The sequence below is a fragment of the Varroa jacobsoni genome, unplaced genomic scaffold (assembly GCF_002532875.2).
Source record: "Varroa jacobsoni isolate VJ856 unplaced genomic scaffold, vjacob_1.0 contig01657, whole genome shotgun sequence".
NCBI lineage: Eukaryota > Metazoa > Arthropoda > Arachnida > Mesostigmata > Varroidae > Varroa > Varroa jacobsoni.
This window is the reverse complement of record NW_019214671.1, coordinates 2,674-30,153: the sequence shown is the minus strand read 5'-3', so window position 1 is coordinate 30,153 and position 27,480 is coordinate 2,674. Positions and strand designations below refer to the sequence as shown.

Sequence of the window (27,480 nt, the reverse complement as noted above, 5' to 3'; positions counted from 1 at the left end):
ACTCACGCCTGAACCTCTCGATTAACTGGAATTGCATTTGCACGAGACGCGTCACAACCGCTTTGCACTACTGTGATGATGATTGTGATGATGATGATGTTGAGCGCATCCTTTTATGTATCTCATTGGTGAGCTATAGTCATTGCAACAACATTGCTATGTTATAAAGCTTGCTCTCCAAAAACGACGTTAAGAAGTACCTGGTGGCCGCCTGTGGGTTTAATGTTCCTTTAAAGTTTCATATTGGACGCTCACTCAGAAGTTTTTTTTTTTCTCTCTTTTTCATTCGATCCGTGCATTCATGTAAATGGCTCCTACCTCCTCAGGATACAGCTGCAAGTTATGCTTCGTACGCACGTACTGCTGGGCGCCTCCTGCGATTGATCTGCATACTTCGACTATGGACATTCGTATTTTTGTGCTGTAGTAGACGGCTGGCAAAAAAACGTCGTTTATATAGCTGCTTGTGTGCGTTAATGGGTGATGATGAGTAGCGTCATCATCAGCTTCACCTCGTAGGACTTCCTGCTACTTCTACACGTCTGAATTCACTAATAGACAGCCGGCGCTAGTGGCAGTTGTAACAGTATTAGCTGAACTAGCATTAGATGAATGTGTGTGTGTGTACCGTTGATAACTCCCTTCCTTGGGTGGTGATTCTTTTTTCGTTATGGCAGCGCCGACAAAGCCGGTTACCTATAATATGGCAACAAATTAACATCCTCTGCCTGATAACAGCAGCCTCACCAGCACCACATTTGTGTTGTACTCTATTGTAACGTTTCGCGGCGTTCACGCAGGCCGCAGCGTTATCGGCTGACCTGGTGTCTTAGCTGCTACTGGCCAACTCACTGACTAATTCACTGATTGACTGCCTGAGTGCACTACCACTGTCGCTGCCATTACGCTGGGGCTGTTCGCCTAATCCCTTATGCTTATTTTTCTTCGTCGTGGTACCGACTGTATGCTGTAAGGCTCTTTTTGCTGTGGTTCTCGTTGTTGTTGCTGCTCGCTGTTTGCTGTCGGGACCGTAATGAGGGTCCTACTGCCAATACTGATGCTGCGGCAATGGCTACTGTTGCGAGGGCCGGACTTAGCTGGCGACCCTCTAGGAAACGGGGGCCCCCTTCCATCCCATGGTGCTCTCAGAGTACACGCTGCTTTCTTTCTCTCTACAGCACACCGTAAAGCGTACCAGAAGCGGCGGCAGCAGCACGGGCGATCGTAGTGGCCGTGATCGTCGTGCGTGGCAAGCGGACTTACCTATTCACTCACTTCGAATTGTACACTGTTTGACTGCTAAGCAAATGTTGATGCCTAACTCAACAGGATCGACCCAGCAACGGTGCGATACTGTTATTGATGTGTTTGCTAGAAATGTTGAAAATACCGTTGCTAGTAAGCGAACCTGGAGTGCTGTTGTAGTAGTGCCCAGTAATAATAATGGCCTTAATCTTTTTCCACTTCTCCATGGTGCTCAGTCGCCCTTCCTCCGTCTTTCTGCTCTACTCACGATACTTACTTATGGAAAAATGAGCACCGTGCTGCTATCAACTGGCAGCCACTCACCGAAACCACATTAAAAAACAAAGCAGCAGCGGCAGCAGCACCATAAACAACCAATAACGTCTTATTCAACTCTACTCTTCACAAACATACACACGTTTCTTATTTCTTCATTTTCGCTTCCTCATTTTTCGGTTTTACTTTTGCTGATTGGTTTTTAAATCTGCTTCCGTTTAGTAGTGTTCTAACATCTCATGATCGCCACATAAAACGACGGCTAGCACGCTTTCGGCCTCTAACCCCATGGTCTGCCTGATCGTTGGTTTACCCTAGAGTTATCCAAACACCACAGAATTGCGCACCCGCCGCTTCAAACTTCACTCGTAGTTAGCTTTTGCGGAAATAATCATAATAATAAAAACAGTATTGCGTAATCATGCGCCTAGCAACAGCAGGAACCGCAGCAATATAGCCTTTTCTGCTTCTGGGCGAAGCCCGTCGCCGCCGTCGCAAAGCATTTGAAACAGGCCCACACAGTAAAACGCACTCAGTAGTTTTTTTTACCTCCCCCTCAACCGCTATACGCTATTAGCGCAGCTCAGTGCAGCACCAACCCACTGACTGGCACACGGACTGCTGCCGACAAAATTCGTATCTGTTGTACAATTCCACTACCAGCCAAAAATCAAAATAAAGCGGGCTTTTTGATTATGTTAGTCGCAGGCCCAATATTCGTCGACCATTCTTAACTCTAGTTGAGGTCGTCGGTTCTACGGTGCATGACTTTTCCGACTCGTCTGGTTGGTATCTCCTCGATGCCGTTCGGCTGCTGTGGTTCGTTCCTTTGTGGTGTCTGTCCGTCGATATGTCCGTCTGTGTAGAAGCCGACTGATCACGGCCGTAGTCCTTTCCTTGGCCGCTTGTTCGTCTGCTCTGAGCAACGTCCGTCGATCCTCCGCCACGCTCCGCCGTCTTTGTCTCTTGTTTACGTCCCTTGCAATGGTGCAAATACGCATTGCGTGTAGAATGAAAGAAAAAGAATGCGTGGGGTCTGGGGTGTTTGTATCGCTAAAGGGATAAGCAGGGCAATGGAGGGCAGTAGACTTTATAGTGGCAGACCGACGCGACCGCGCGCGCGTGCACACATGATAAACGCAAAGCCGCTGTATTATTTTTCTATCTATCTCCAGTTCGCTGAAGCTCTACTCTATCACATACCATACTTGAATAAACCTTTTTTCTAACCGCGAAACGCTTGAGCAGCCGGCCGCCCGCCGCACAATATATTTTGTTGGAGCCAACGTAAAAAGAGCGGTTTAGTAAAGAGATAGATGGAACGGGAAAGAAGGATGGAGAGAAAAAGTAGCAGCAAAAGAAGAAGTAAAAGAATACGCTAAGAAACCTTTCAGAACAGAGTCGAACCAGTCGTCATCGCGGTAGTAGCTAATACTGATGCGACCGCAGCGATGCGCTGGCTATACTGAATGCTGTTGCTACCTGCAGTACTGCTGCTGCTGCACAACGACGGAGCATGCGTACTAGAACCGCCATCATTGAGGCAGCCGGGGCTTCCTTGTAATCTGCTTGCGGCAGCTATGACCGCTATAGCAGCGCCGGTGAGCGGACGATGAGCTGACAACATGCGAAGCGTATTTAGTATTCCCCCCCGCCCGGCTAAAGAAACGAGCATATCCTTTAGCTGGCCAGCGCGCGCACATACAACGTACCTAGCGAATAGCAATGACGAGCTGCCGATGGAAGTCAGTTAGAAAGGGCATAGCACGGTGCCTGCCAGGGAGCACCATATATATGTGCCTTTCCTGAGCTCGCCGTGAGGGCATGGATAACTGTGTGCGGCGTGTCGCTTAGGCCGCCACCACAAAAGTGCCACAAACGTACCCAGAAGGAGTTCAATAAAGTGGTTTGCATCAGTACAGGTCCGCTAAGGGCATGAAATAATAAGAGGCAGGGAATCAATTCGACAATAGCAGAGATTTTGGATTTTCAAGCAGCGCACAGTAACAAAGACAAAATCTTGCACACGTTGATACATACTTCGACGTACAAATATCGTACTAGTCATAGCCGAGGAACCTCGGCCAATATAATTTTTTTTTTATATGATCGAAGCTTTTCATCAAAAATAAGCCGGCAAAAACGGTTAAGCATTTTTATGAGGTGAGGAGACATTTGACATAAATAGGTCAGCTGTTTGCAGTATACAGACTACCCAAATGCTTAAAATTCTCCTCTAGCTTTTGCAGTTTACCCTAAATGAAAATACAGAGAACGTTAACACAAACACAGCGTAGAATCAATAGCGTAATCCTAATGACCACCACTCACGGTAGAGGTGGCTCACAGCACTAAGCATCTTTCGCTAGTGAGCCAAGCAATACTGGGAAGTGCAGACTCATTAAGGTGTCACTCAAATTCGCTGAACATAAAAAAATCTAGCAGAATTGAATTTTAGGTTGATAGCAGGCAAAAAGTCCAACATGATGTAATTATCTCAAGAAGACGAACCGTTCTAGCTCCCCTAGCATCAGACACTTTCTTTTTAAAAGCAGCGGCTAAATTTTGTATTAAAACTAAAAAGTTAAGCTTCTAAACTAAATGAAACTATAGTTTCATGAAAGTATAGTTTCTTGCCTTTCTGCCTGAGTTTGAAAGACCTTCAAATTTGAACCCTTTTGAGAATCTTCTAATTTTCTTCATAGAATTTTTTCTCAAATTTTTAAAAAGTAGTATGAATATTGGCAATGACCTCTACCACTAATAGATCATTCCAATGAGGTTCGTCTACCGCGACTTAAAAATATAAGTCGCAGTAAGAGCTTCCTGTCTCCGCTATGATGAGTCTGCTTAACTGTCTTTCTTCTAGTTTCAAGAATACCAAATTAATGGATGCTCGATGTGACAAGCAACCCGACAGACTCTGTTCTAATTCAGTGACAGCACCCTATAATTGATAATGAGCTTCAGATCGAAGTCCCATGCAGTTGTGTGTATATAGATAATTTATTTCGAAAACGGGAACATTATTGTAATAAAAATATGTAAAATGAACAGTTTTATGAGCTGTCAATAAAATGTTGAAATCAATTATATCGGGAACAAATAATTTGTTCCTCGCAACAAAACGTTATAACGCAGACAAAGACGACGTGCAATCACGATCTTACTAGTTAGCAAAGTTCTTCACTGAAATATAAACCATCCCAGATACTTCATGTGAGCACTCTACCCAAGTGAAACAGTTGCTACTAATTTTACGTACATCTTTGACCAGTCAAGAATAAGGATTTTGAACTTTGTTAGTATTTAGATATACGCTAATCCAGTAGGGCTACATAACCTCGTACAGTTTGTACATTTAAAGTATCAATTTATTTTCGACCCTAAGTTTGAATTAACCTTAGCCTAAACACTGCCTACTTATAGACATAGGAACTCATATTAGCGTAGTTGGTTATATATTGGCGGACTAGTTGTATTACGTGATAGTTTTTCCTGCGTCATTGAATTTTATTGCAACAGGGTTTACTTTAAAATATTTCAAAAGGACTGCATTGGTTAGTGTTAAGAACAATTACTCAGTTGAAAGATTGGATGTCGCGAAGAAACTCGGTGCGACACAAGTACTACACATCTTTTTAATCGACACCTAACTTCTAATCCTATTTACTCAACACAGGCGTTCATATTATGCGCCTATTTACGCTTCTTCGAAACGTTTTTTCGGGACTGTGTAAGTCCTTGAAGTTTTTGAGACTGTGTAAGTAATGTTTCAGAGGCATTCGAAAGCCATTACCAGGTACACATTTGTCCTACTAACGCGTGATGTTAGATGATTTCAGATTACGAGACTTTAGGTCAATTTCAAACAGATGAGTGTATATATGTGGAGGTCGGTCGATTTTGAGTATGGCCGCCAATGAGGAAAATATACGAATATTAGCGCAATCAATAGTATTCTTTTGCTTAACATGACAAGCCGCAATTTTATTTTAATCTAAAAATAAATTACCAACTGCGATCTTCCAGGCAAAGGGCCGCCGTTGTAAAGCGCATATGTTTAACGAATAATTGGTAAATGTTTACAGTAAGATTGCCACCTGTTAAGTTCTAGCTTGTTTCTAGGTAGGTTCTAGTTGTTGCAAGCAAGAAAACATCGAATAAAAATGTATTACCATACACGTATAGTATGTCTATAGAGTAATATGCATGTCTATATGTTTATATACGCATACAGCCATATATTTTTCTTGCATAAGTACGCCACATTTATGTACTCTATATGTGAATGAATATAGAATATGAATACAAAATGTACATTGCTTCTACCGCTGTCACGTTAAGGAACAAATAGCTCCCCCACTGCAAAGAGGTTCAACAGCCCCAACACGTAGACGCCGATGCGTGCAAGTGCCATTTAGCCCCACATATAGCTTTGCGATCAATACCTGCTAAATACCACGACACTGCAAAATATCGATCATATATATGATAGACGTCACACAGTAAACATCTGATACACACCAAAATGGCCAATCGATATGCAGTTTGATGTTTAGTGATTCTTGTTGTTATTGGCTTTTTCCTTTAATTGTTATTTTGACTTGGTAGATAGGGGCAAATAGTCTAACCAGAGGCACCAAGTTGCCATAAAATACTTTCCTCCACAGGAAATTACGGCTCCACGAATATGAAACGCTACATTAATTATATAGTTTTTTTTCAAAGCACATCGACATTGCGGTCGATGCGGGACAAAACGCTCAGAGCAGTTAACTTCTGTATGCGCGTATTTCAGGTAGAGGTGGATTCTCAGCGCTGGGGGCTTTGATTACCATTAAAAAAAAACAATAATTCGACCTGTATATTATCCATAAGCTCCGGCCAAAGCAACGGAAATTAAAAATGTGCGAAAAGCATTAAGTGTACATAGTAACGCACAACTTTTGTCTGTATGGATTGTATATTCTTTATTATAAATATATTGTAAAATGTGCCGGGGCATTAACTTAGTTATTAATTAATTAATCAGTAAATTAATATAGCAAGCATGATTCTTGATTTGCGATAAATAAAACAACACGTTCTTAGAGAAAGTAGGATATCACGCACTGTGTAAAATTATATGTGACCGTAAGCTTGTCGTTTTCCTTATCAGTGTTTGTCATTAGCTTGTTTCTGAATGATTAGTTTGGTCTAGGCCTTGTGGAGGCGAATAGAAGAGATGACTACATCGCCTTCAATAACAATAAACCTAAAAGCCTGTATATGTTTGAGGCGATGCTTGAAATCTGTGAAGTGTTTGCGATTGAAGGATACGGTGACTTCCTGCTCGGAGATGAGCATCGTCAGATCAAAATGTACGCCCTGGGAGAACTGAAAGTCCTGGATCCCTTCCTCAGTAGTCCAGGAGCCGTTTTGTTTTGAATTCAAAGCCACGTACTGTTGGTCGAAACGTGGATTCAGATGAAATAGAATATTGCCTAAATGCAACACAAACGAACCAAATGCAATGTTAACGTAATAAACCAGGAAATGTATAGCAAACAGCTTGAGCAATGACAAACTTGACTGATTAATTAGTACATATAATTGAATCACGGCTTGTATACCTTTCTTCCGCGCCTCCGACTTGCATAGAATATACCTACGTCCCGTTGCATTATATTTCTTCCGATAGATGTTGAAAAAGCCTAACTTTTGTATACGAAAACATTATATCTGCTTAGACCTTGTTTTGCTCAAGTTAAGAGATCTTTTCTATTTAATCACAAAATACTTTTAAATAAAAAGCTAGAAGAGCCGTGACTAAAAATACTAAGACTTTTCAACATATTTATGAATTTGCCAACAACATAGTGGTATAGAAAGTTAACAGTGTGTTTTAGGATTTACAAACCATCGCATGCCTTGTCACAGAGATTGATATGAAAACGATGAGCTGTTCTTGTAGGTTTTGCAGAAATGCTTATTTTTAGGCCTGGTTTAAGATTCTCTAGCTCCTTCACAAAGGGCACCGGCGGATTATGAAGCACTTCAACGCCTTTCTGAACTTCAGCTACAAGGGCGACCGCCCCGTCAACGACGTCTCCACCATCTCGTTGATCAAGAGGACACTTTGATGCTTGCTCCAAATAACTGTCGAATACACAGAGCAAAATAGCACACAGCTCTACGAAGGAGTTATATTGATATTGCTATCAGAGAACCAATAAAAGATAGCAAAATACAACTTTTGTGCTCTTGCGATTTTTTAAAGGTGGGTTGAATGATTAAAGGGATGCCATTGTAGCAGATAAAACTTACGGCCGAGGGTCGTCACGCTCTTCAAGTTCCGAGATAATGAGTCCACTGCCTCCTGCCACCTCAATACGATTTACTTTATGGAAGTCGATCCGATGTTTAAAACAGTATTGATGTTCCCCGTTGACCGCTATCTTATAATCCTCGGTATCGACAAGAATCGTAATCACAAACGGTTTGTTTGGTACGATGCTTAGGTCGTCTACACGTACCTATAGATATTTAAACATTTAGTAACTAGGGGCAGATCTCAACACCTGAAATCTGCAAATACGATAATAAACTACGGTATTCATGTCTATCCTCTAACGGTTAGAGAATTAAACTTGAATTCAGTCTAACAAACAAAATTGTACACCTACGCATGTTTGATATGTCCAACAGCAGCATAATAATTCTCAAGGACTCCGTAGAACAGACTGTATAACGCAACCCTATAGCTTTGCTGACATTATCGAACAAGCGGAACGCATAATTACAGACGACCATATTCATGGTTGAAAATGACCACCACGTTGTAATCGATAGCAAGGTAATGATATAAGCAAGGTAAAATTGATCAACTCATCTTACACCTTCAAATATGAAAGATGAGTATACAATTTGCAAGACCTCATTAGGACTCAAGTTCAGTGAAAAAAAGACTGAAAAATAGAATTGAGTCTCAAAAAATGTATGCACAGCTTATATGATTAACATCTCAGATTTTATTTATAGTAAATCTTTAAATTGAAAATAAATCTACTTGAAACGTGTAACTTTTCCGGCTACAGGAAACGCTCAAGATGATCACCGTTCTGGTGAATACACTGTTAATAACCGTAGACTGCTAAATTACAAACTTAATTGTGGCCTCTAGATCTTTTACAGTTGTCATTTTCTAACGTATATGTCATCCTTACATAACAGTATCCTTACATAAAAAAAAACTCAACTGGCGTTAGGTTTGAGAAGCAGGCAGGGTATTATATAAGATATTTCCGGGCAACCTATCTCTTTGCAGGGTTCTCATTAAAATATTCTTTAACATCACGGTGATAGCGTGCAGCAACTCGGTCCTGTTAGAAATAACATCCGCTGTTTTTACGAAAATCCTCCCGAAGGCGTGGTAATACTCATTCTTGCGATAACATCAAGTAATTATTACTAATTACTGTACTGTCGAAAAAAAAGGGTCCAAATTGAATTACAGTCTGTACATTCTTTCAGAGGCTTTAAGCATAATACAAGGAAGCCCTATTATGATTTTGAGAGACATATCTCGTATGCTGTTGTCTATTAAAAACGAGATAGCTAAAACGATATAGATGTATAACGGAGGCAATGGACTTGAACAAGATGGTTGAACTGCTCGCATAAGAGTTTTCCTTGAACTCTGATGATTCTAACCGGAGACGATTCGCTGCCTGCTTAAGTATATAACATAATGTTTTGCGCAACAGTTTGTAGAGGATCAAGAAAAGACGACAAGCCCGTTTACTCTCGAGAATCTTTTTACACAAAACGGTTCATTGAGCTTCGGCAAAATTAAATTTTTGACCGATTTGGAACATTTTACCATAATATTGCACAGTTTAGATTTATACTCTTTATCTTGCACACTAAATGTGGGTAAGTAGGTGGGCGTTAGTGCTTAGATAGCGATAGACCTACCTCTTTCTGCCAGTCGGACTTTTCATACGAATTGAGTATGAGCTGATTGTCTTCGAGGCGTGGATTAACATGAAGAGCTACTGTTTCCTCATTATGCTTAAGGTTGAAGTGAAAACATTTTGAACCCGTAACTATTCCGCGCAGCTCAAAGACACGTCCCACCTAAAACCGGTCATCAAACATATTGATCTTCTACAATGACAAATAACTCTAACGTATGCAATTATGTGTGGAAAGATCAAATATGCGTGTAATTTCCAGGTAAGATCAACTACAATAGCCCTATGGGCAATCCTAATTCCGCTCGTGTAAAAAGTCACCAGCATTAAAGCCCGAAATTCCTTGCATTGTACTATTATTTTTCTTATCCATTAGAGCTTGAATAAAGCAATCGGCAATACACAACAATATTACCGTTATTATTATGATAGGCTGCGTAATATCATAATGATGCCACAATTACGACTACTATGCCCGTATTCGTATTTAAGCTACGTACTGTTAAACTTAACATTAATAAAATCAAATAGAATGATTATACATATACATTGATCTTTATCTGCATAATGACATTAAATGACGAGAAATTTTTTCCATTTAGGGTTCTAAAAGTCGTCCGTAGAAATAGAATCTTGATTTTAACTTAGACACAAACCTGTACTTTACATCCGACTGAACCTTTGTACGGTACCGGTAAGTTGTGCTTGGCCACGCCGAAGTGTCGATACATCGTTATCACTCCTCCGTTTCCGGTGTCAGGCATCTTGGCTGTCGTAAACCACCGCTTAATCTCAATAAAAAAGCCCTATTATTGTAACTTTCCGCTAGCGACAACCGATGAATCTAAAATAAAAAAGGAGTCCATCGTGAATAAAATGTAACTTAACTTTTTTCGCTCGACTGTGCTTGCTATATTGGGAAGTGAATATACTGCATAATCATTTCTATCAGAGAGATACGAGTATATTAACTGCTTCGTATCTTACGACAGACACTGCGTCAGTTTCAGTTCTAGATCCGGTACTATCGTTAGGAATACCTTCGTACCACCGATTCAAAGCCCAAAACGAGGTGTGTCTACGCTCGGTTTCAGATATAAACCATAAAGTTCACTACGCAAGTACGTTACCGCTGCATTATCACAGAGGCCAAGATATAAACGGCAGATGGGCAATAGCGCAACACATGTAGACACTACTGAATGTAGTTGAATGTATATAATTCTATTTAGAGTAATGCGACGCAGATCAGCGCCTAGCACTATGGTTAGAGCTAGTGGTCTAAAAGATTTCCTCAATATGAAGATATGTTAAAGCTTTTTATACATAAATGAAACGGTCACCACTGACTGTAATTATCTTTCTTTTCTAACATTTCCTTTTCCTCATTGACATTTTTTATATTCAAATGCCGATCAATAAGTCGTGCTCAAAATTCGTTACTAGAGGTCTCTATCAATCACTTTCATCAAATCCAGCGTTGGTTTATCTTGAATATTTGCGAAATTTTAATTTGTACCTACCAGAAAAATGATTAACCTGTGGATGATCACTAAGTTAGGTGCATCGTGCAGACACAGGAAAAGATTGGCATCGTAACTTTGAACTTTCGAACAATGTCCCCAAGATTCCTTGCTTGGAATTCTGCTGGGTTGTTACGCTGTGACATTCGAAATTAAAAGGTGATAACAGGGGCGGTGGCTCATCGATACACTAATCAGCTGATCAGTCGGTCAGTCTGCTATTTCTAATACGATTACTACGACTACAGCGGTTCGTTTATGATTCAAGGTAATATTTTTTAACAGAAACCAAAACGGCTGCTGAATGTTTTTTGCAAAACAGTCATTTTCATATGACCCCTTTACTGCGTTTCAGTTCTGTTTTGGCAATCACTTCATTGTTGTTATTAATACTACGATACAATTGGTTAAGGGAATGAGGCACATCTCTTCCTAAATTCTAGACCTACGGCATCTAGATGGTGCGTTCCTATTTGCCGCATATTGTTAGCAGTGCTGCGAGCCGACCAACTTGATATCCTGAACACCCTGTTTTTTTCTTGTTTTATAATAATCTTTCCCCAGAAAATAATACGAAATGTTTACAGTCTTTGACTCCTTTCTGTCCAGCACTGAAACTCCTCGTTAACAAGACACGGTTCTACAATAACAACAAACATCTAAATTAGACTTGATACTCAAGCGCTGGCACAGCACAGCTAAATTCGTTGCTGTGCTAGCGGTGTGTGGTACTAATTTTCGCACGGATGGCAACCCTCAGTCTCATAATGCCTATAACACCGAGTATCTCAAAACTGAGATATTATCTAATCTTATGAAATGATAGGTTTGGCCGGAAACCAGCTGTGCTATTTAAATCCATAGAACAATTTTATATAATTGGATTTTTGTTCGTTACGTTACCTTATAGCAACCTATATCCACCGCATTACCAGGCATTCTTGTTTAGGTATTAGTCACAGGAAAACTAGATCGCATACCGTTTCATCGCTGGAGCGTCACTGTCAAAGCTGATCATCAATAGTACCACATTTTCAAGTGAATGCGTCCCGTGTTGTTAAGCAAAGGGTCGAGTTACGAGACTACATTTGCCAAAATAAAAAGGTAAATGATCTGTGATGGACTGCTTCAGCGTTTATCACTCCGCGGCGCCATCTTGGCTTGGTGTGGAGTCGCATTACCAACAGTGAGCAAAGTCATTCAGCTCGGGAGGGAGCCCCGCAGCGTGTTCAAGTTGCCGCTGCTCGACTTGCTCGCGTGATCAAGTAATCAGTACTCTGAGGATCAGTCTGCTTTGTAAACCACGACGCACCTAAAGGAACTCGAGCCAAAGACCCAACGCCGAAGGATAACAGCGGCGGACGACAGAACCTTGTGATAGTTGTTGGTGTTCGTCAAGTGAGTGCTGGTGGTTCGTGTTGTTGGTGTAGTGCTGCTGGTTGTGAGCCGTGAGCCACTGGCCCGGCTATCAGTGCTGTGTACAACCGTGAAGTAAAATTTGGTGCACTGGAGGTTCGTCGCCCTTGGTCCACCACGCAGCGTCCCGGCAGCGCCTACCGCAAGATGCCGCGATCGCCGCCCCCGGACCATCATCGATCGCGGCATCGCGGTGACCCTTACGCTGACCATCCTGGTTACCCCGGCCACCAAAGCCACCAACCGCCACGAAGCAAAAGCGGCTACGGCAGCTATCGAATCCTGTTGGCCAGCAATCTTAACTACAAAGTGAACGACAGCCTGATGCGGCAAGCGCTCGAGGATGAGTTTGGTCGATTCGGTGACCTGACTGTTAAGCTTAGCCAGGAGGCGGGCGAGCGTGTAGCGTATCTGTATTTTCGAAGCTACGAGGAAGCAAAGGAGGCCCGGCACGCCAAGTCCCGAATGATTCTGTTTGACAAGCCTATCCACATTGAGCCTATCGTCGAGGAGCCGGCGCCAAGACGTCGACGAACGCCCAGCCCCCCAATGGATTACCGGGGGATGTCGCCCATGGGACGGCGGCGGCCTCCTAGCATGGATCGTATGCCAATGTATCATCACAGAGGGGACCATCATCACGGAGGACCGCCTGGACCGCCGCCGTTTCGTCGAGGAGAAAAAAAAGAGAAGTTTCCTAATTATCTTCACCATATTCCACCTGAAGATGATGACAAATCGACACGAACGTTGTTTGTCGGAAATCTCGAGGTAACAATTAGCGAAGCGGAACTACGGCGTCTCTTCGAACGTTACGGTATTGTCGAAGACATCGACGTGAAACGACCGCCCCCCGGTCAAGGTAACGCGTACGCGTTTATCAAATTCCTTAATCTCGATATGGCTCACCGCGCAAAGGTTGAGTTGTCTGGCCAATACATTGGCAAGTTCCAGTGCAAAATTGGTTACGGCAAAGCCACCCCAACGACACGCATCTGGGTCGGCGGTCTAGGAGCTTGGACCTCCCCCACACACCTTGAGCGTGAGTTCGATCGCTTTGGTGCCATTCGTAAGATCGATTTTGTCAAGGGTGAGAGTCACGCGTACATTCAGTATGATTCAATTGATGCCGCGCAAGCCGCCTGTCAGGAGATGCGTGGGTTCGCCCTTGGTGGACCAGATAAGCGCCTCCGGGTAGACTTCGCTGATCCTGGTAGCTACTCGTACGGGAGCGGAGGAGGCGGCGGCAGTGGTGGAGGTGGCGGAGGCTATCCTAACGGGACCAGCCCGGGTGAAGAAGGCTATCGACAGGCTCGTCGACCACCTGACGAAGGCTACTATGGCGGTCGGGAAGATGGCGAGTATTCAAACGGAGGACGGAAGAGGCCACACACACCTGACAATGGTGATTCGAAGTACGGGAAGTACCGAACTGGTCGAGCGGGCTCAGCTTCACCAGACGTCAAACGCGCACGTTCCTTCTCCCCGAAGGACCTTCTTGATAAGGAGCACAGCCGTATCTCAATCGCCGATTCTGTGGCGTCGATCTCCGAGCTGGCCAAATGTTGTGCGGCCGCGTGGAACGGCTGCCTTATCCTGAAAAGTTCGTCGTTCAGCACCAAGATGTTACTTTGCTCCGGGGACTCTGCCTTGGTGGAACAGTTGATTAAGACGCAGTGTCTGCGCATCACTCAGCGCTTGCGGCTTGATCAGTCGAAGCTAGATGACGTCCAGAAGCGTGTATCAAGCGCCGGCCCCGATGGCAGTTGCATTTTGCTTACGCTGACTGGCAGCGGCGCGGTGCCGGCTGATGCCGGCGATGTACAGGCCAGGCCACTGAAGAATCTCGTCAGTTATTTGAAGCAGAAAGAAGCGGCCGGCGTCGTCCCATTGGCCGTCAAAAGCAAAGATACGAAGACCGAGAAAGAACTTGCCGCCCCAGCTGTACTTTATGCGTTTCCGCCATGTGAGTTCGCGTTTGATCTTCTCAAGAAGGTTGCACCCAACCTAAGCGACGCCACTAACCAGGGCAAGGACGATTACCTGGTTGTCGTCGTTGTCAAGGGGCAATGAATGAATCGGTGATGCATGGCTAAGCATCTGAAAGGCCACGACTACTACTTTAAGCGCACTTACGGCTCTAATTAGCTAATATCAAGCAATTGCTTTTTCATAGCTCAGTGATCATCGATAACAGCTAGAATAGAACTGAAATGTATCGAACTAATTGTTTTTTCGATTGAATAGGTGTTGTTTGTGCTGAGCTAATGTTGAAAGCAGTTGTTTGCTATCAGCTAATTGCCAGCGCCGAAAGGTTAAGGACTGGCCGGAGCGGTAAACTACAACAATAGCAGCAACTCGACAGCCATAACATAATTAATACGATCTATAAATATACATATATATATACAATACGTATAGCATAGAAAATTACATTGGGATGTAGGTGCGTATTATTGTCGTGGAGGGATCTAATAATAAGCTATGCCAAATAGTGCATAGCTTTTTGAGGCATATGGGACATTTTTGGGAAGACGACAATAAGGATAAAGCGACTTTTCAAGGAAAAAGCATAAATTACAGTGCGTAAAGAAAGGTCTTGCGAAGAACAATGTCCAGTTGAGCATGTAGCGTATACAAGTACATATATACAATAACAACAATAGTAGTTTTTGACAGCGAGAAGTTAAAGGTATGGAAGAGTTACCGAAATATGGAACTTCTAAACGAGCCTCTTCCCGTATTTTGATTTTGCTTGGGACGTTGAAGATGTTAACAATGTGTGCGGCGTACATCATTTTGTTTGCCCTTTAGCTGCAACCCTACAATACAATTGGCAACCACGTTCAGCTGATCACTACTACGTCTTACTGTAAATCAGAAACAATAAAGAAATACGACAAGACAACAAAATAACAAAAACAGCGACGGCAAACGTAAACGAACAAGCAGTAACAAAATTAGTGACTGTAATGACGCATTGTATTCATGTAATTTTCCCCTCCCTCAGTGCAGCAACGTGGATGCAAATTTATACTTTGGACAGTAAGGTTCAGATGATTAGGTTCCCCATATCTGGGTATATATTGTACCTTCAAGTATATGCCATATATATCGTACATGTTTAGTATATGATAAGAACAAGAATATAATATTAAAGTAATGTTGGTGAAATTGTGCATAAAAATGTGTGTTGTGTTGTGATTGTGCATCAAGTACCAGTGGCATGAAAATCAACTCTACACTACTGCGACAACCTGTGTGTGCTTAGGCTGTGGTGGATCAAAGCAGTGGTGACATGAAATGGAAAAAAAAGTAAATTTCGTGGTGGTGAAAGTTCACGTGACGCGTGGCAAGCTCGTGTCGTCTGCCGCTAATGGTGGTGTTATGATGTTTGTGTCTGTTCAGTTCTAAATTCTAAGAAGTGTGTTTTGTGGTGAATCTACAAGAAATGCAGGTTGATACAGAAAAAAAAAAACAAGGGTTGGGGTGTTGGATATAGTGGGAGGGGCCAGTGCTTAAATTCTTCTTCTGTGCTTGATTGGCGGTAGTGTGGTTGGCAGATGCCAATAACAGCGCGAACAAGTGACCTCCCTTTAAGTACCCATCGCCGTTCCCAACGCGTTGTACCTAGGATGATATATATTCCGTGTGTTTTCTCCGAGTGTCTTTGTGTGACGTGGCAGTGCCGTTTCCTTGCAAATTAGAACCAATCAGTCGGTGAATCAGCCTTCAGTGTAGCTTTTGCGTGTACTACACTTAAACACATATATATATATATATATAATATATATTATATATATAATATATGTGTGTGTGTGTGTGTGTGCGTTCGAAATTGTTCTACCACGCTCCCAATTGCCCAACTTGGAAAATTGGCCTCGGCTTACAAAAAAAAGAAAGAGAGAAAAGCCCCTCCCACTACAATATAAAAAAAACACATTCGATGTTGCGATTGTGTAATGAAAAAATAATTGATGCTGACGATTCCTGTGTTTTCAGCGAATTGGAATGCTTAATATTTTGTGTGAAACGCAACCACGGCGGCGGTGATTCGTGTAATGGCTGGATCAATTCTCCGTCAGTGCTTCTTCTGTTGTTTTTTCTGCTTCTGCTTCCTAAACTTGCCCGTATAATCTACCCATTCCCTTCGAGGTTCCTCCCATTCACAGACGTCAATAAATCTATTCCTCTTGGAGGATTGTCAGGTGCTGTCAGTGTAGCGATTTTACGAAGGGCGAGTGTGCTTAGTGTGGTGATATTTAGTGGATCCAATTAGCGATGTTTGTTATATTACCGGAGGCGCGTATTATTTATTCTTCATCAAGGTCATAAATGTCATCGACATCATTATCATCATCAACTCAAATCAATATCAGATCGAGCTGCGTCAGATGGGAAGCTTTAGGTTTATCGATATCATGGAGATGAAACATCGACGAGGGTGGTTGGCTGGCGGAGAACGTGGCGTGACTGTGGCAGGCAAATTGTCTCAAATTGTGTTGCTCTTTGATATGGGCTACGGTGTCCTTGTAGTGTACCTGTGTGCAAAACTGACCCTATCAACGAATCGGGAGAGGCTTGCAGGAGCGAGCACTGGGAGTTCGTCCGTTTCTCAGAGGAGCGCGCCTTCGGAGGCCTTTGGAGATTGAGCAAGGACGAGAATTTCGGTCTCTCCTTCTCGACAGAGACAGAGTTGTCCACTTCTAAATCTACCATACTCGTTAGCATATTATTATTACACTATCAAAGAGTGAATTGAATGTTTTATGAAATTGGCATAGCTAATAAGTCTCTCGATCTCCTGTTTCAGTTGTCCTGAAAGGTCCTTGTGCAATACATTTACTATACACAGAAACGAAATTGTCCATTTTCTCCAATTGCTAACAAGCTCTCGTTCGATTTCAGTTTGATGTGGTTAGAGTTCAGTGCACTACTTTGTCTCGGAAATTTTTACCGGAAGGAATCGTGGTGTTTTTTGCCGTGATTCGTGTGTGCATATGGTTCTTCTCTTAATGGTATAGTCTGCAAGCAAACAGTGGGTGGTAAGCATAGACGTGTGTTATTTGTGTGCACTCTGTGCCCTGAAATGTGTGTGAGTGTGTGTGTCACGTTGGACGGAGCACAGTCTTTTATTATATGCTAAACCTCTGGCTTTATTTGTGTGGAGGTGAGCGAAGGCCTCAACAAGGCCCGCACCCCAGTTTCAGTGCTCTAGTGCTTCCGCTGACAAATAATGCAAAATGATAGTGGGGAAAAGTCGACGAAAGGAAAATTAGGTGATATGTGCAGCGCGCGCTCTCAGAGCAAGTGTGTCCTTTGTGTGTCTTGTGAGCAGTGCAGCAGTTTTATCAGTAGCAGAAAACATCAGACAAAAAAAAGTCCGTAAATCTTCTCTTAGTGGCCCTGTTTAATCAAGAAGCAAGAGACAAGGAAGTGTGCTATAATTTTACAAGTGATTCACATAATACGATACCAGTGTAGGTGGACGGAGTAAACTATCCGTGTTAAAGGTGAAGGAGGAGAAACATTCGGTGCAGAAGCAGCAAGAGCGAACAATTTACAGTGAAACTTTATCAAACAAAAACGAAGCAGGGACTATGAACATATATAAATATAAAAAATATATATACATACATATATATATATATATATATATATATATATATATATATATGTATGGCTGCAAAATGAGCAAGTGAATGCAAATAAAGCCCTGCATCATTGTATAAAATTGATTTAAATAGCTCTTGTCCTCTGTGTCCGTATAGATGCTTTTTTGGTAGTTTTAATTACTGAGGTATTCATCGAATAAATTGATTTGACCACGAAAAGCGGGTGAATTAGTTTAAGTAGGTATGGTACTTGGTTTCAGCGGGTAGGTCTCATCACGTGCTTTATTTATAATTTTATTAAGCACCTTCCGGACATCATCTCCACTGTTTTCCTTTTTTGCAACTCGAGTTACGGTAACAACGGACTTCTAGGCATTTCTTGGTGAGCTGGTTTCCATGTGGCCAACCAGATGTGGTAAGTGGTTTTTCAGTGTTCAGTGTTTGCAAGTCGTTCTAGTAATTCCAAGTCGGCGTAGACATAACCTATCCATATAATGGATATCTGCACAACACATGGTTACAGTCGTATTAAATATTTCTTATATGACACGGTACGCATTTTACTTTTAATAAGCGTGGCATGTTAGAAGTAGACTGGATGCAACATTATGGCAAGGTCAGGATTGGTTGCTATAGTAACGTTAGACGCAACGCATACGCTAAATGAAGAACGATGAAATAACCATTAGAAGAATAGTATTAGTGATTATAGCATGAACGCCGACTTCAAACACAAGTTTTCACCACAAAACACGATTAAGATAAATGTTTTATATGTCGCCCTGGCGCAAAAACCTCTTTTGATACATCCTATTATGAGAATAATCCTTTTTTAAATCCGGTTTTTGTAAATTGTTATTAAAGCATTTTTTTAAATAAACCTTTGGTGGTATTACATCCCATCTTTCCTAACTAGACTAATTTCACCTAAAGCCTGTGTTTAGATCGAAGTATGGTATTTGTTTTTACCGATCTGATCTGCATTCTTATGAAAATGGCATCGGCAAATCTGTTTTGTTGAGGGTTTTGCAAATTAAATTATAGTACACAGAATATTTATATATATAATATTTGTACGTATTTCTATAATATAGCATATTTATACTTCATTAGTACACTTACCTATCCGATGCAAGCATACTTGAAAAACGGTTGCTATAAATTCGATCCGAAGTGCTGCGGTATTATGTACCACTTTGTTAAGTAAAGCTGCCGGTTTTTTTATAACCGATTATCTATCTAATATTTAAAAACTGATTTTTTGAGTTCAAAGTGTTGTCTTTGAAGCAAATCAAACCGAAATCAGGTTTTCATTCACTCGTGTCCATACTTAACAAAGCCAGAATGAATCGATATAACGATATGAATTATGGAAATCTAACAGAAGTACAAATTGTTGTTGTTTTGTTCTGCTGCTTTTAACGTTAACAGTTTAAAAAAGTTCGCGGGAGTCGCCTACGAGGCCATGTTGCTTTCAATTGGAAAGATACCCATCAGTAGAGAGATCGGTACTGCGATCGATGTGAAGTTCTTGGCCCTAATTTCTTCTGATATTTATTATTTCGATTTTCGATATTAGATGCCTTTGTGCGTCAGCAGTAATCTACAGCTTTTTGCTTACTAGGAAAAAGCAGGATAAATGAGCTTTTATCTCTGCACATATAACGAAATCAGTTAGTTGCGTTAAAATATGTGAGTTAATATAAACAATCCTATGAAATTGGTGACGTTATTTGATTGGCCACCCTCCGGATTCAAATACCATGTTCCATGTTGCACGTTGAGGCACTGAGCCATTTCATCTATCACTATAAAAAGTAAATATATTACATAGAAAAGCATAGAGAGAAAGCCCTATCTGGAAACTGAATTTTTACGCAAGAACAATTTTGTAAAGGTGCGAGGGGGTATTGCTTACATAATAATAACGTAGTTTTGTCTAAAGTAGGAGTGAATAATCTGATTGCATATCATCTGATCATAATATTTGATTACATAGAACTAGTCTGCATCATCAAGGTTGTACCCTTTGATCTCGATGCAAATTGGAAACCCTTGATTCGATAAAACAGGAAAAGGGAGTTACCAACAATAGCTTAGTATCTTCTAGAAATGACGTACGAATCGGTTCGGACACTGAAGTCTTTGACGTAATGAACTGGTTGCTGTTCCGCAAACGTGCTATATCTAACTTGCACAAAGTATGCTTTGGTGCATGTTCATAATATTGAATATTGTACAGAATATTGTAATTATTGAGATACCGGCAACCCAAATGCAACGTAGTTTATGAGGTTTAAAATGAGAGCACCAAGTAACAAAAAAAAACAAACCCTTTAGCTCTTTATATGAAATTTTATGAGTATTGCTTGGTTTTGTTCAACGGTGAATCAAAGACGCTTGGAAGTTTTAAAACTATCCACTGTTCACTGTTAATGCGAATAATGCAGGACTTAGGTAGGAAAACTCGTACAAGCAGTAAGGATCTAGTGAAATCTTCCATGGATGAGCAATCCACCGCTAATTGGTTACAGATGGCCATGCACGGTTTTACGCAATAAACGACACGTAATTATGATTTGCTGGAAGCTGTTTATTTCATTTTCAGTATATTTAATATTTTAATTAAGTATATATATATACTATATATATTATATATATATATATATATATATATAGAGAGAGAGAGAGAGAGAGAGAAAGAGAGACAGAGAGAGAAAGAGAGACATTTACTTGATGTTTACTCTTTTCTGCGTTCTTCGTTTAATTTTATCGAAAGCTCATGTTTTGTCAATTCTTCCTATATATGTCAAAGTTATGTCATGTCATCGTATTTTGCCGTTTCATTTCATTGTACCTTTCTGTCAAGTCAATTTTATGTTTTCATGCTAACCTTCTCCCCTGCACTTTTCGTTAGTACATGAGGGATAAACGGTTTCGATGACTTCCCTCCGGACGTTGTTTTTCTACCACACTATACTGTATAATGTGGGCACATGAGCTATTCACACGTATGAGGGATCCATTACGTTACGTAGTCGGCTCGCTCTAGTCATCTTAATCAACCATCCATTCACCTTCAGTTCTGTAACCCCTCCCCCTTGCCCCTCCCCCCCAAAACACCCTTTGCAGACGTCTCCCCTTATTTTACTACTATCATCACGACTAAACGGTGTCTAACGGGTCACAAGCACGTCACTTGCACACAGCTTAGGTCTATTGTTTTTTGGAAGCGTCGTTACAACAGGCTCTTCGTCGTTTGATATCTGTGCTTCTTGCATTCTTTTTAGTTCTCTAAATTAGTGTTTGAAGTATTCCACGATACATCTCGGTGAGCTACGTCAAAACTCCCACGGAAAGCGATCACTCGGGTAATTTTTTGAACTGTAATATTTCATGCAAATAATCGCGATGTTATTAAACGCATGACACCAAAAAACACCTAGCTGACGCAGAATTTTTGCAAATCGTTTTTAAGTAACAGTGTCTGTGTTGTCATTTAGAAGATAATATAGCTTTTCGATTTGAATTCACACCAAAAAATTTGCAGAGACACGATTGCAGTGGCCAAGGTCACTACTTGACTACGTAACGAAATTTTTCAGTAAACCTTATCAGTTTGTCATCATCGAACTTTTTCTCTGGAGCTCTAAGTTCGATGACGACAATACTGGCTTGTTCAAATTCGTGAACATCAACCACAATAATGAATGGTACCATTAGCTAGAAAATAACGCGCATTCGTTAAGCATCGTTGCATTTCCTCTGCAGACAGATCTTAGCGAGTACGCATTTCTCCCTGTGTAAAAACTTCAATGAAATAACTTTTTTTTTTTCTCTATGTACCACAAGCTTCCTGCAGTTATAGTCTAATACTAGTACATCATTTAGCTCGAGACACGTAATGTACCAGGACTAACAAGGCGCAATTCACCTAGGACTTCTTTCATATAGTGACACAGCCTTAAAATAACATAACACCACCCTACAGAACCACGTGTTTCTCAAATTTCTCTTATCCTTGAAATGTTTCCATATAGTACAAAAGCTAGCGAAATCATTTTATCTAATCATAGATATAAAACGCGTACTTTATAGGCACATCAACCTCACGAAGATCGATGCAAATGGGCAGTTGTCTAATGAAGACTTAACAGATAACAAAATGCGACGTGAATGGACTTCAATACCCTGGCGCATTAATGACAAAAACAGTTGAATAGTACCGATTCCAGTTAGAACTCCTTATTTTCAAAGAACCTCTACACCATAAATTCTTCTAGAAGAGACCAGAGAAATGCAAAAAGATTACAAAAAGCTACGACTGAACCTAAGCTCGACTGGAGCTTGAAAGGAGACTGCTCGAGAATAGAAGGACACGTCTGGTGTTTGGTTACTCGAATCGTTTCATATTATCCTTCGTTATTTCTCATTTTCTTTACTCGTTAGAGTATGTCTTATTTGTTGATATTTCTGTTAGGCTTTTGGGAACCCTCGTTTTTGTATTACTTTTCTCTCTCCTTTGGGACGGACCTCCAGGCTAACAACCATAACGTCATACACAGTTGCCTAAACAGGATGACGTATCGTCAACGAGTGAACCCACAGTCAGCGAAAACACCGAACATTACTCCAATTCTATTCAGTTTCCGACAGAAAGAAAATCTATCGGCGATAGTTTTTTTCTACAGACGCAACGCCCCAGTCGCGTCGATCGAGTTCGGAATGAGCACGGATTTCGAATCCATTCTGCGTATTGTTAGGAGTCACGGTGATGTGGGTGCATCGTTACTGCCTTCTCGAGAGCATATCACACCAAAAAAATAAGGGCGGGAGCGTTTGTTCTCTATAGATTTAGAGTTGTTTATGCCTCCTTTCATATCCTCATTTTACGCTCTTTAATTCTCCAGCTCCCTGTAATAACTCGTATTTAGATGTCATCGATATCAAGGTCGTCCTCATCGTCCTCCTCAGCGCCCGGCCCATTGCCATTGCTCTTCGAGCCACCAATGTTTGGCTTCGATACGACTTCCTTCACTTCTTTCAGACCTTCTGCTGTGTGCCGGTCATCGTACTCGATTTCCACCGCATCTGTAAATATAACATGGAGCCTACTTAGAATACTTGCAGAGACAGCTACGCAAATTAGGTTTAAACAGTCATCAAGCACCTACGTCACTAATGGCCACTCAAATGCTCACAAATGTGAAGAAATTCTATGAACCAAATATTCAGCCCGTATTCTAACAAAATTAAAATGAAGCCATGACAATTCTAGTCCAACTTACGGTCCATAGCTGTATTACTAGATAGCTAGGGTCATATGCTTTTAAAATGACGAAGTAAAACGGTATGGTGACTTTAATATTCCGCCTTACCCTCATCTGATTCATCATCCTCGCTTTCTTCCTCGGCGTTCTTGAGCCATGTAATGAATGGCTCTGCTTTTTCATGGATCTGCGCCGCAAATTCCTTACCGACGTACCGTTTGCTCACCTAGAATAACAACATCGGTAAAAATATCTAAGAGATTTTGCTCTTAAGAGAGTTAAATGCGTCGTCTGCTTCGTAGTGCATATGAAACCGTAACTGTAGCTACCAATACTTTACGATAGGCGACAAAGCCGCTATAGCGTATTTGAAACGAACTGGGACACTCTTCTAGCGAAAAAATTCACTCGCTATCCTTCATCATAAAATGCCAGAAATGTGAAAATTGAGCGAAAATAGTAGTTAAGTTCTCACACCGACAGCACCATACGTGTGTCCCCACAGAAAGTTTGACTAAAACGCCCGTGACAATGTTATTTCTCTCTGGCCCAGGATGGGTGTCCCTATGAATGTGTTCCTAACTTCGATTCTCCAAAAGAGATTAATCATTAATGACGACGGCTGACTTCCGCCTTCCATTCTATTCTGACTCTGTGGGGCAATCTAATCGCACTCTTATTCATTCTCCGTCTTACTGAAGAGCCTTCCTGATAAAAGAGGGCTGAGGAAGTCGGTCGAAGTCTTGTATGCAGAAGACTTTCTCGGCGCTTATTTACGAGTCGAACAGGTTATAAATGCAGCAAGCCCTAGTCACGCTTCACGGGGCAGTCACAGGTCTGGGACTTATCGTAAACCAGACGAAGACGAAAGGAGATAAGGCTGCAGCTACTGACACCTTATACCTTGCCATCTCGCTTCTTGCTATGTTAATCGATATCCGTACTTAGGCTTGTACTCCGCGAACGGCAGACCGCACAGATTACCGAAAAATGCGTAAAGGCAGCGTTGCCCGCATGGACGACCAAATCACTTCATCGTTTTGCCCTCGCAACCGGCCTCAGTTTGTTTGACCTTATGGTAGTTCCAATCGCAACGTGTAGGATACGCATTATATAGAAGAACTTGCAATGGAGACCTTCATATAATTCGCGTCAAAACCTTCTAGCTTGAAAGAGCAATTGAATTACAGTGACCTGAAATCGACTCGTTTATCTGCTAATCGACTTCCGAAGTTCCTAGCGACGAAAACCATAAGACGAAATCTTGGAAACGGAAGATTTACTAGACTTCTTTGCTTCGGATGCGATGAGTACACGAACAAAGGTACAAACCAGTTTGACAAACATGTCGTCATTCACCCTGCCATGCATGCCTTCCGCCGTACTCTGCAGGAAATCGTGTTTTTACGAGCCTGACAGTACATTAAGGTGTTTCAGATGCGAGGGAAAGTGACATTACGCGAAGTGTTTCAAATGGTTTGAAGTGATTCCATACACTAATTTCGATATTGAAGGACTGGGTTGTATTTCTGCACTACTGCTAACCAAGGCAGGAAAGTAAAGCTATTAATAGTCACATTGCGGTCATTTAAGCTGTAGTCGGTGTTCCTGTGGCTTCTTAAAAATTTTGAGTATTGTGAGTCTTCTCGTTGGCGAGCGAACTGATATGAAATGATTTAAATATTTCACCGTTATTGAAATTAAGTGCCCCAATACAGTGCCTCCTAAAACAGGTGCGGTTAGTTAGCGTTGAAACGAAACAGGTTATGCGTAAATACTTTCTTACCTTCTTGGCCCATTCGAGAAGCTGATCCTCATCGACGATATCCTCGTCATAGAGTACTTTCAGTACAACTGCGCTCTTCGCAAGCAGCGCATCCTTATGCAGCTTGATCGTTTGCTCGACGCCTAATAGACGATTGGACAGCGATAAACTCGAGATGTAGTTATTTTTTACCTTGTGTCCATGATTGAGCTAACTTAATTACAACAACAGTAATTTAAAGGGAAACGAGTGACTATTTCATACGCATCATTGTTTTGGTTTTACACATGAGTTTTGGTCTCATGAACACGTACCGCCAAGCAAGTATTTTTGGGCCTTTTTGTTGTCATTCGTAAACAGCCGGAACAATTGGGAGTTCGCCTTTAGCAGTTTGATCGCCTCGGCATCGAGGACAAGCTCACAGAGCACCATAGTCGCCTTCTCCTTGATCTCCAATCGGCTTGCCTCGGCCAGAAGTTCTTTGTACTTAGCAGATGTTATCGGCAAGCGATCCTGTACGAACTTGTAAAAGATGTTGATACGCTCTTCCTCGGGCTTGTTCGTGTCTCCGTCCAGCATCAGCGCTACATTGAAAAGTTACACACAAAAAGTCAATAAAAACTTCCATAAATGGGATAGTACAAGAAACTTTTTGTTTCTTCTGTAGGAAATATGGTATTAGTTCTCTTACGAGAACAGTAGGGTTGGAAGTTCAGGAGAGGCCGGTTGAGGAGAGTAAATATACGAGAGTAGTAAAAATAGAGCAATAGATAGGTGTCATATAGAAACAAACTCAAGTTTGTCTATTTGCTGTTGTTGAGCACGTACTTTTGGCTCCAGCGGAGAGCTCCTGCATTCTCCGCTGCATGGCCTCAACCGTCGTGTCTTCCGCCCAGTCATCGTCGTCGTCATCACCGCCTCCTTCGATGAGATCGTTATCTTCTGCCTCATTTTTATTATCACCTGTCAACAGCAAATTCCAGCGATAACATGTAAGCACATATTGATCCTTACTGTATTCGACTGAAAATCACCAGTTTCCTACAAGAGCATAAAAATGATTTTCATTTTTTTGTTATATTCCTCCAGCACTGTAAGAACGCTAAACAGAAATGCGGTAGACGCGAATTTAAACAAACACATCCTTTTTTAAGTTTCCACATTGCATAAAAGACGCGTAAGTATTCTTTCAGCGCATTATCAATACACGACCAACTTCACTGAACGAGCACTAAAGGACCTATCTTTCTGTGATCAATCCGACGGACATCAGAGACAGTAGTTCTTACTGTGTCTTCACCTACAGTATGTATCTTTATTCGTCTTGTCTTACAGCAGTATGCAATCACTTTATTCGAAACATCATGGTTATAATAGTTTCTTCAGCTTGGTCCACGCTCCACTTAGCCGTCGAGTCCAAAACAGTGAAACTAAGTTCCATGCAATGGATTCCATCACATAGCCATATAGACTCATCGCTGCTTTGCTAATTCAGTGCTATAAATAAACGCTTACCGGACTGTCGAATGAATTTTGTAATGCTGACCGATAATATTTTTCAGGACATACTATTTACTATCTAATGTTCTAAACACCTTTTGCAATGAGAGCTCATAGTCTGGAACCCTTGAAAACTTACACCTTTTGCAATGAGAGCTCATAGTCTGGAACCCTTGAAAACTTTGTGCTTCTCTAGTTCTGTAAATAGTACGCATGGGTCGGAATCTATTAGGACAACGTAGGTTATTCAGCGGAAATTATCGGCTTTGTTGGGTAAAGGTTTTTGTCTATAGCACTAGCTTCTGGTGTCAAAACTGATCATGTAAGCTTTAAACTCCCACATTCAATTGCTTCGTCCTGCCAGTGCTTCCTGATCTAGCGGATTAAGTATAAGAGATAAGCATGGACGGCTCATTTGCTACTAGTTAAGGTTTTCTTCCAAGAAAACCGCTTCGTTCACGAAAAACAAGACCACGTACTGCTACTGCCGCTGCTTTGTTACTAAGAGTAACACGCATCACTATGTAGATAATTCTATCATGGAAAACAAAACAATGAGAAAGAAAATGCCGAATAATTTAGGACGAACCCGGAGCAAGTACTTCCTTGAAATCAATTGGCACAAGGACGGCGAGTTAGAATTCGTATTTTTTGCATATTTATTTTATGCAATGAGTTTTAGCGATAATTTCCCTTACATTTCACAACTGGCAATTTATGAACCCAATCCATTATTTAGAAGTACCGTTAAAGAAACAATCTACTGTCTCTCAAACAAAATCTCTTCCATATTTTTGACTTTACATGCGAACAGCTTCGAACGTTTTCGTAACTACATTTTTTTTTACACAAATAGTCGCTCCGATATCGTTGTATTCACGGTTAGGAAACCAATTAAGGAAAATAGAACAA

General features: G+C 41.4%; 4 protein-coding genes across 8 annotated transcripts in view; 1 reads left to right on the top strand and 3 right to left on the bottom strand.

The window, feature by feature from the left end:
• The window catches only part of Dg (Dystroglycan), a 48,253-nt gene extending 45,468 nt beyond the window's left edge, over window positions 1-2,785 (bottom strand). The window contains exon 1 of the mRNA XM_022853399.2: window positions 201-2,785. The gene's annotated coding sequence lies outside the window, so the exon portion shown is untranslated. The remainder of the gene's footprint in view (window positions 1-200) is intronic.
• A 2,083-nt stretch (window positions 2,786-4,868) lies between these two features.
• LOC111272138 (galectin-5) lies at window positions 4,869-11,688 on the bottom strand. 5 transcript variants are annotated; one of them, XM_022853394.2, is made up of 6 exons: window positions 11,588-11,688; window positions 10,136-10,323; window positions 9,481-9,642; window positions 7,831-8,039; window positions 7,424-7,662; window positions 4,869-7,007 (listed from the first exon to the last, which is right to left on the bottom strand). In XM_022853394.2, the coding sequence occupies exons 2-6, from the start codon at window positions 10,241-10,243 to the stop codon at window positions 6,721-6,723; spliced, it is 1,005 nt and encodes a 334-aa protein (XP_022709129.1). In that variant the 5' UTR covers window positions 10,244-10,323; window positions 11,588-11,688; the 3' UTR covers window positions 4,869-6,720. The 5 variants fall into 5 exon arrangements, with proteins under 5 accessions (XP_022709129.1, XP_022709128.1, XP_022709126.1 ...); XM_022853393.2 differs by having other exon boundaries at window positions 11,452-11,593; XM_022853391.2 differs by lacking the exon at window positions 11,588-11,688 and adding an exon at window positions 11,003-11,438.
• Window positions 11,689-12,011: 323 nt separating this feature from the next.
• On the top strand, window positions 12,012-18,162 carry nito (RNA-binding protein spenito). The gene has a single exon (XM_022853390.2). It carries the CDS (start codon window positions 12,566-12,568, stop codon window positions 14,489-14,491), a length of 1,926 nt encoding a protein of 641 aa, XP_022709125.1. The 5' UTR covers window positions 12,012-12,565; the 3' UTR covers window positions 14,492-18,162.
• Window positions 18,163-20,605: 2,443 nt separating this feature from the next.
• LOC111272139 (eukaryotic translation initiation factor 5) lies at window positions 20,606-26,744 on the bottom strand. Its single transcript, XM_022853396.2, has 6 exons — window positions 26,708-26,744; window positions 25,897-26,031; window positions 25,383-25,652; window positions 25,090-25,211; window positions 23,412-23,529; window positions 20,606-23,124 (listed from the first exon to the last, which is right to left on the bottom strand). Exons 1-6 carry the CDS (start codon window positions 26,727-26,729, stop codon window positions 22,964-22,966), a joined length of 828 nt encoding a protein of 275 aa, XP_022709131.1. The 5' UTR covers window positions 26,730-26,744; the 3' UTR covers window positions 20,606-22,963.
• Between the last annotated feature and the right edge of the window lie 736 nt (window positions 26,745-27,480).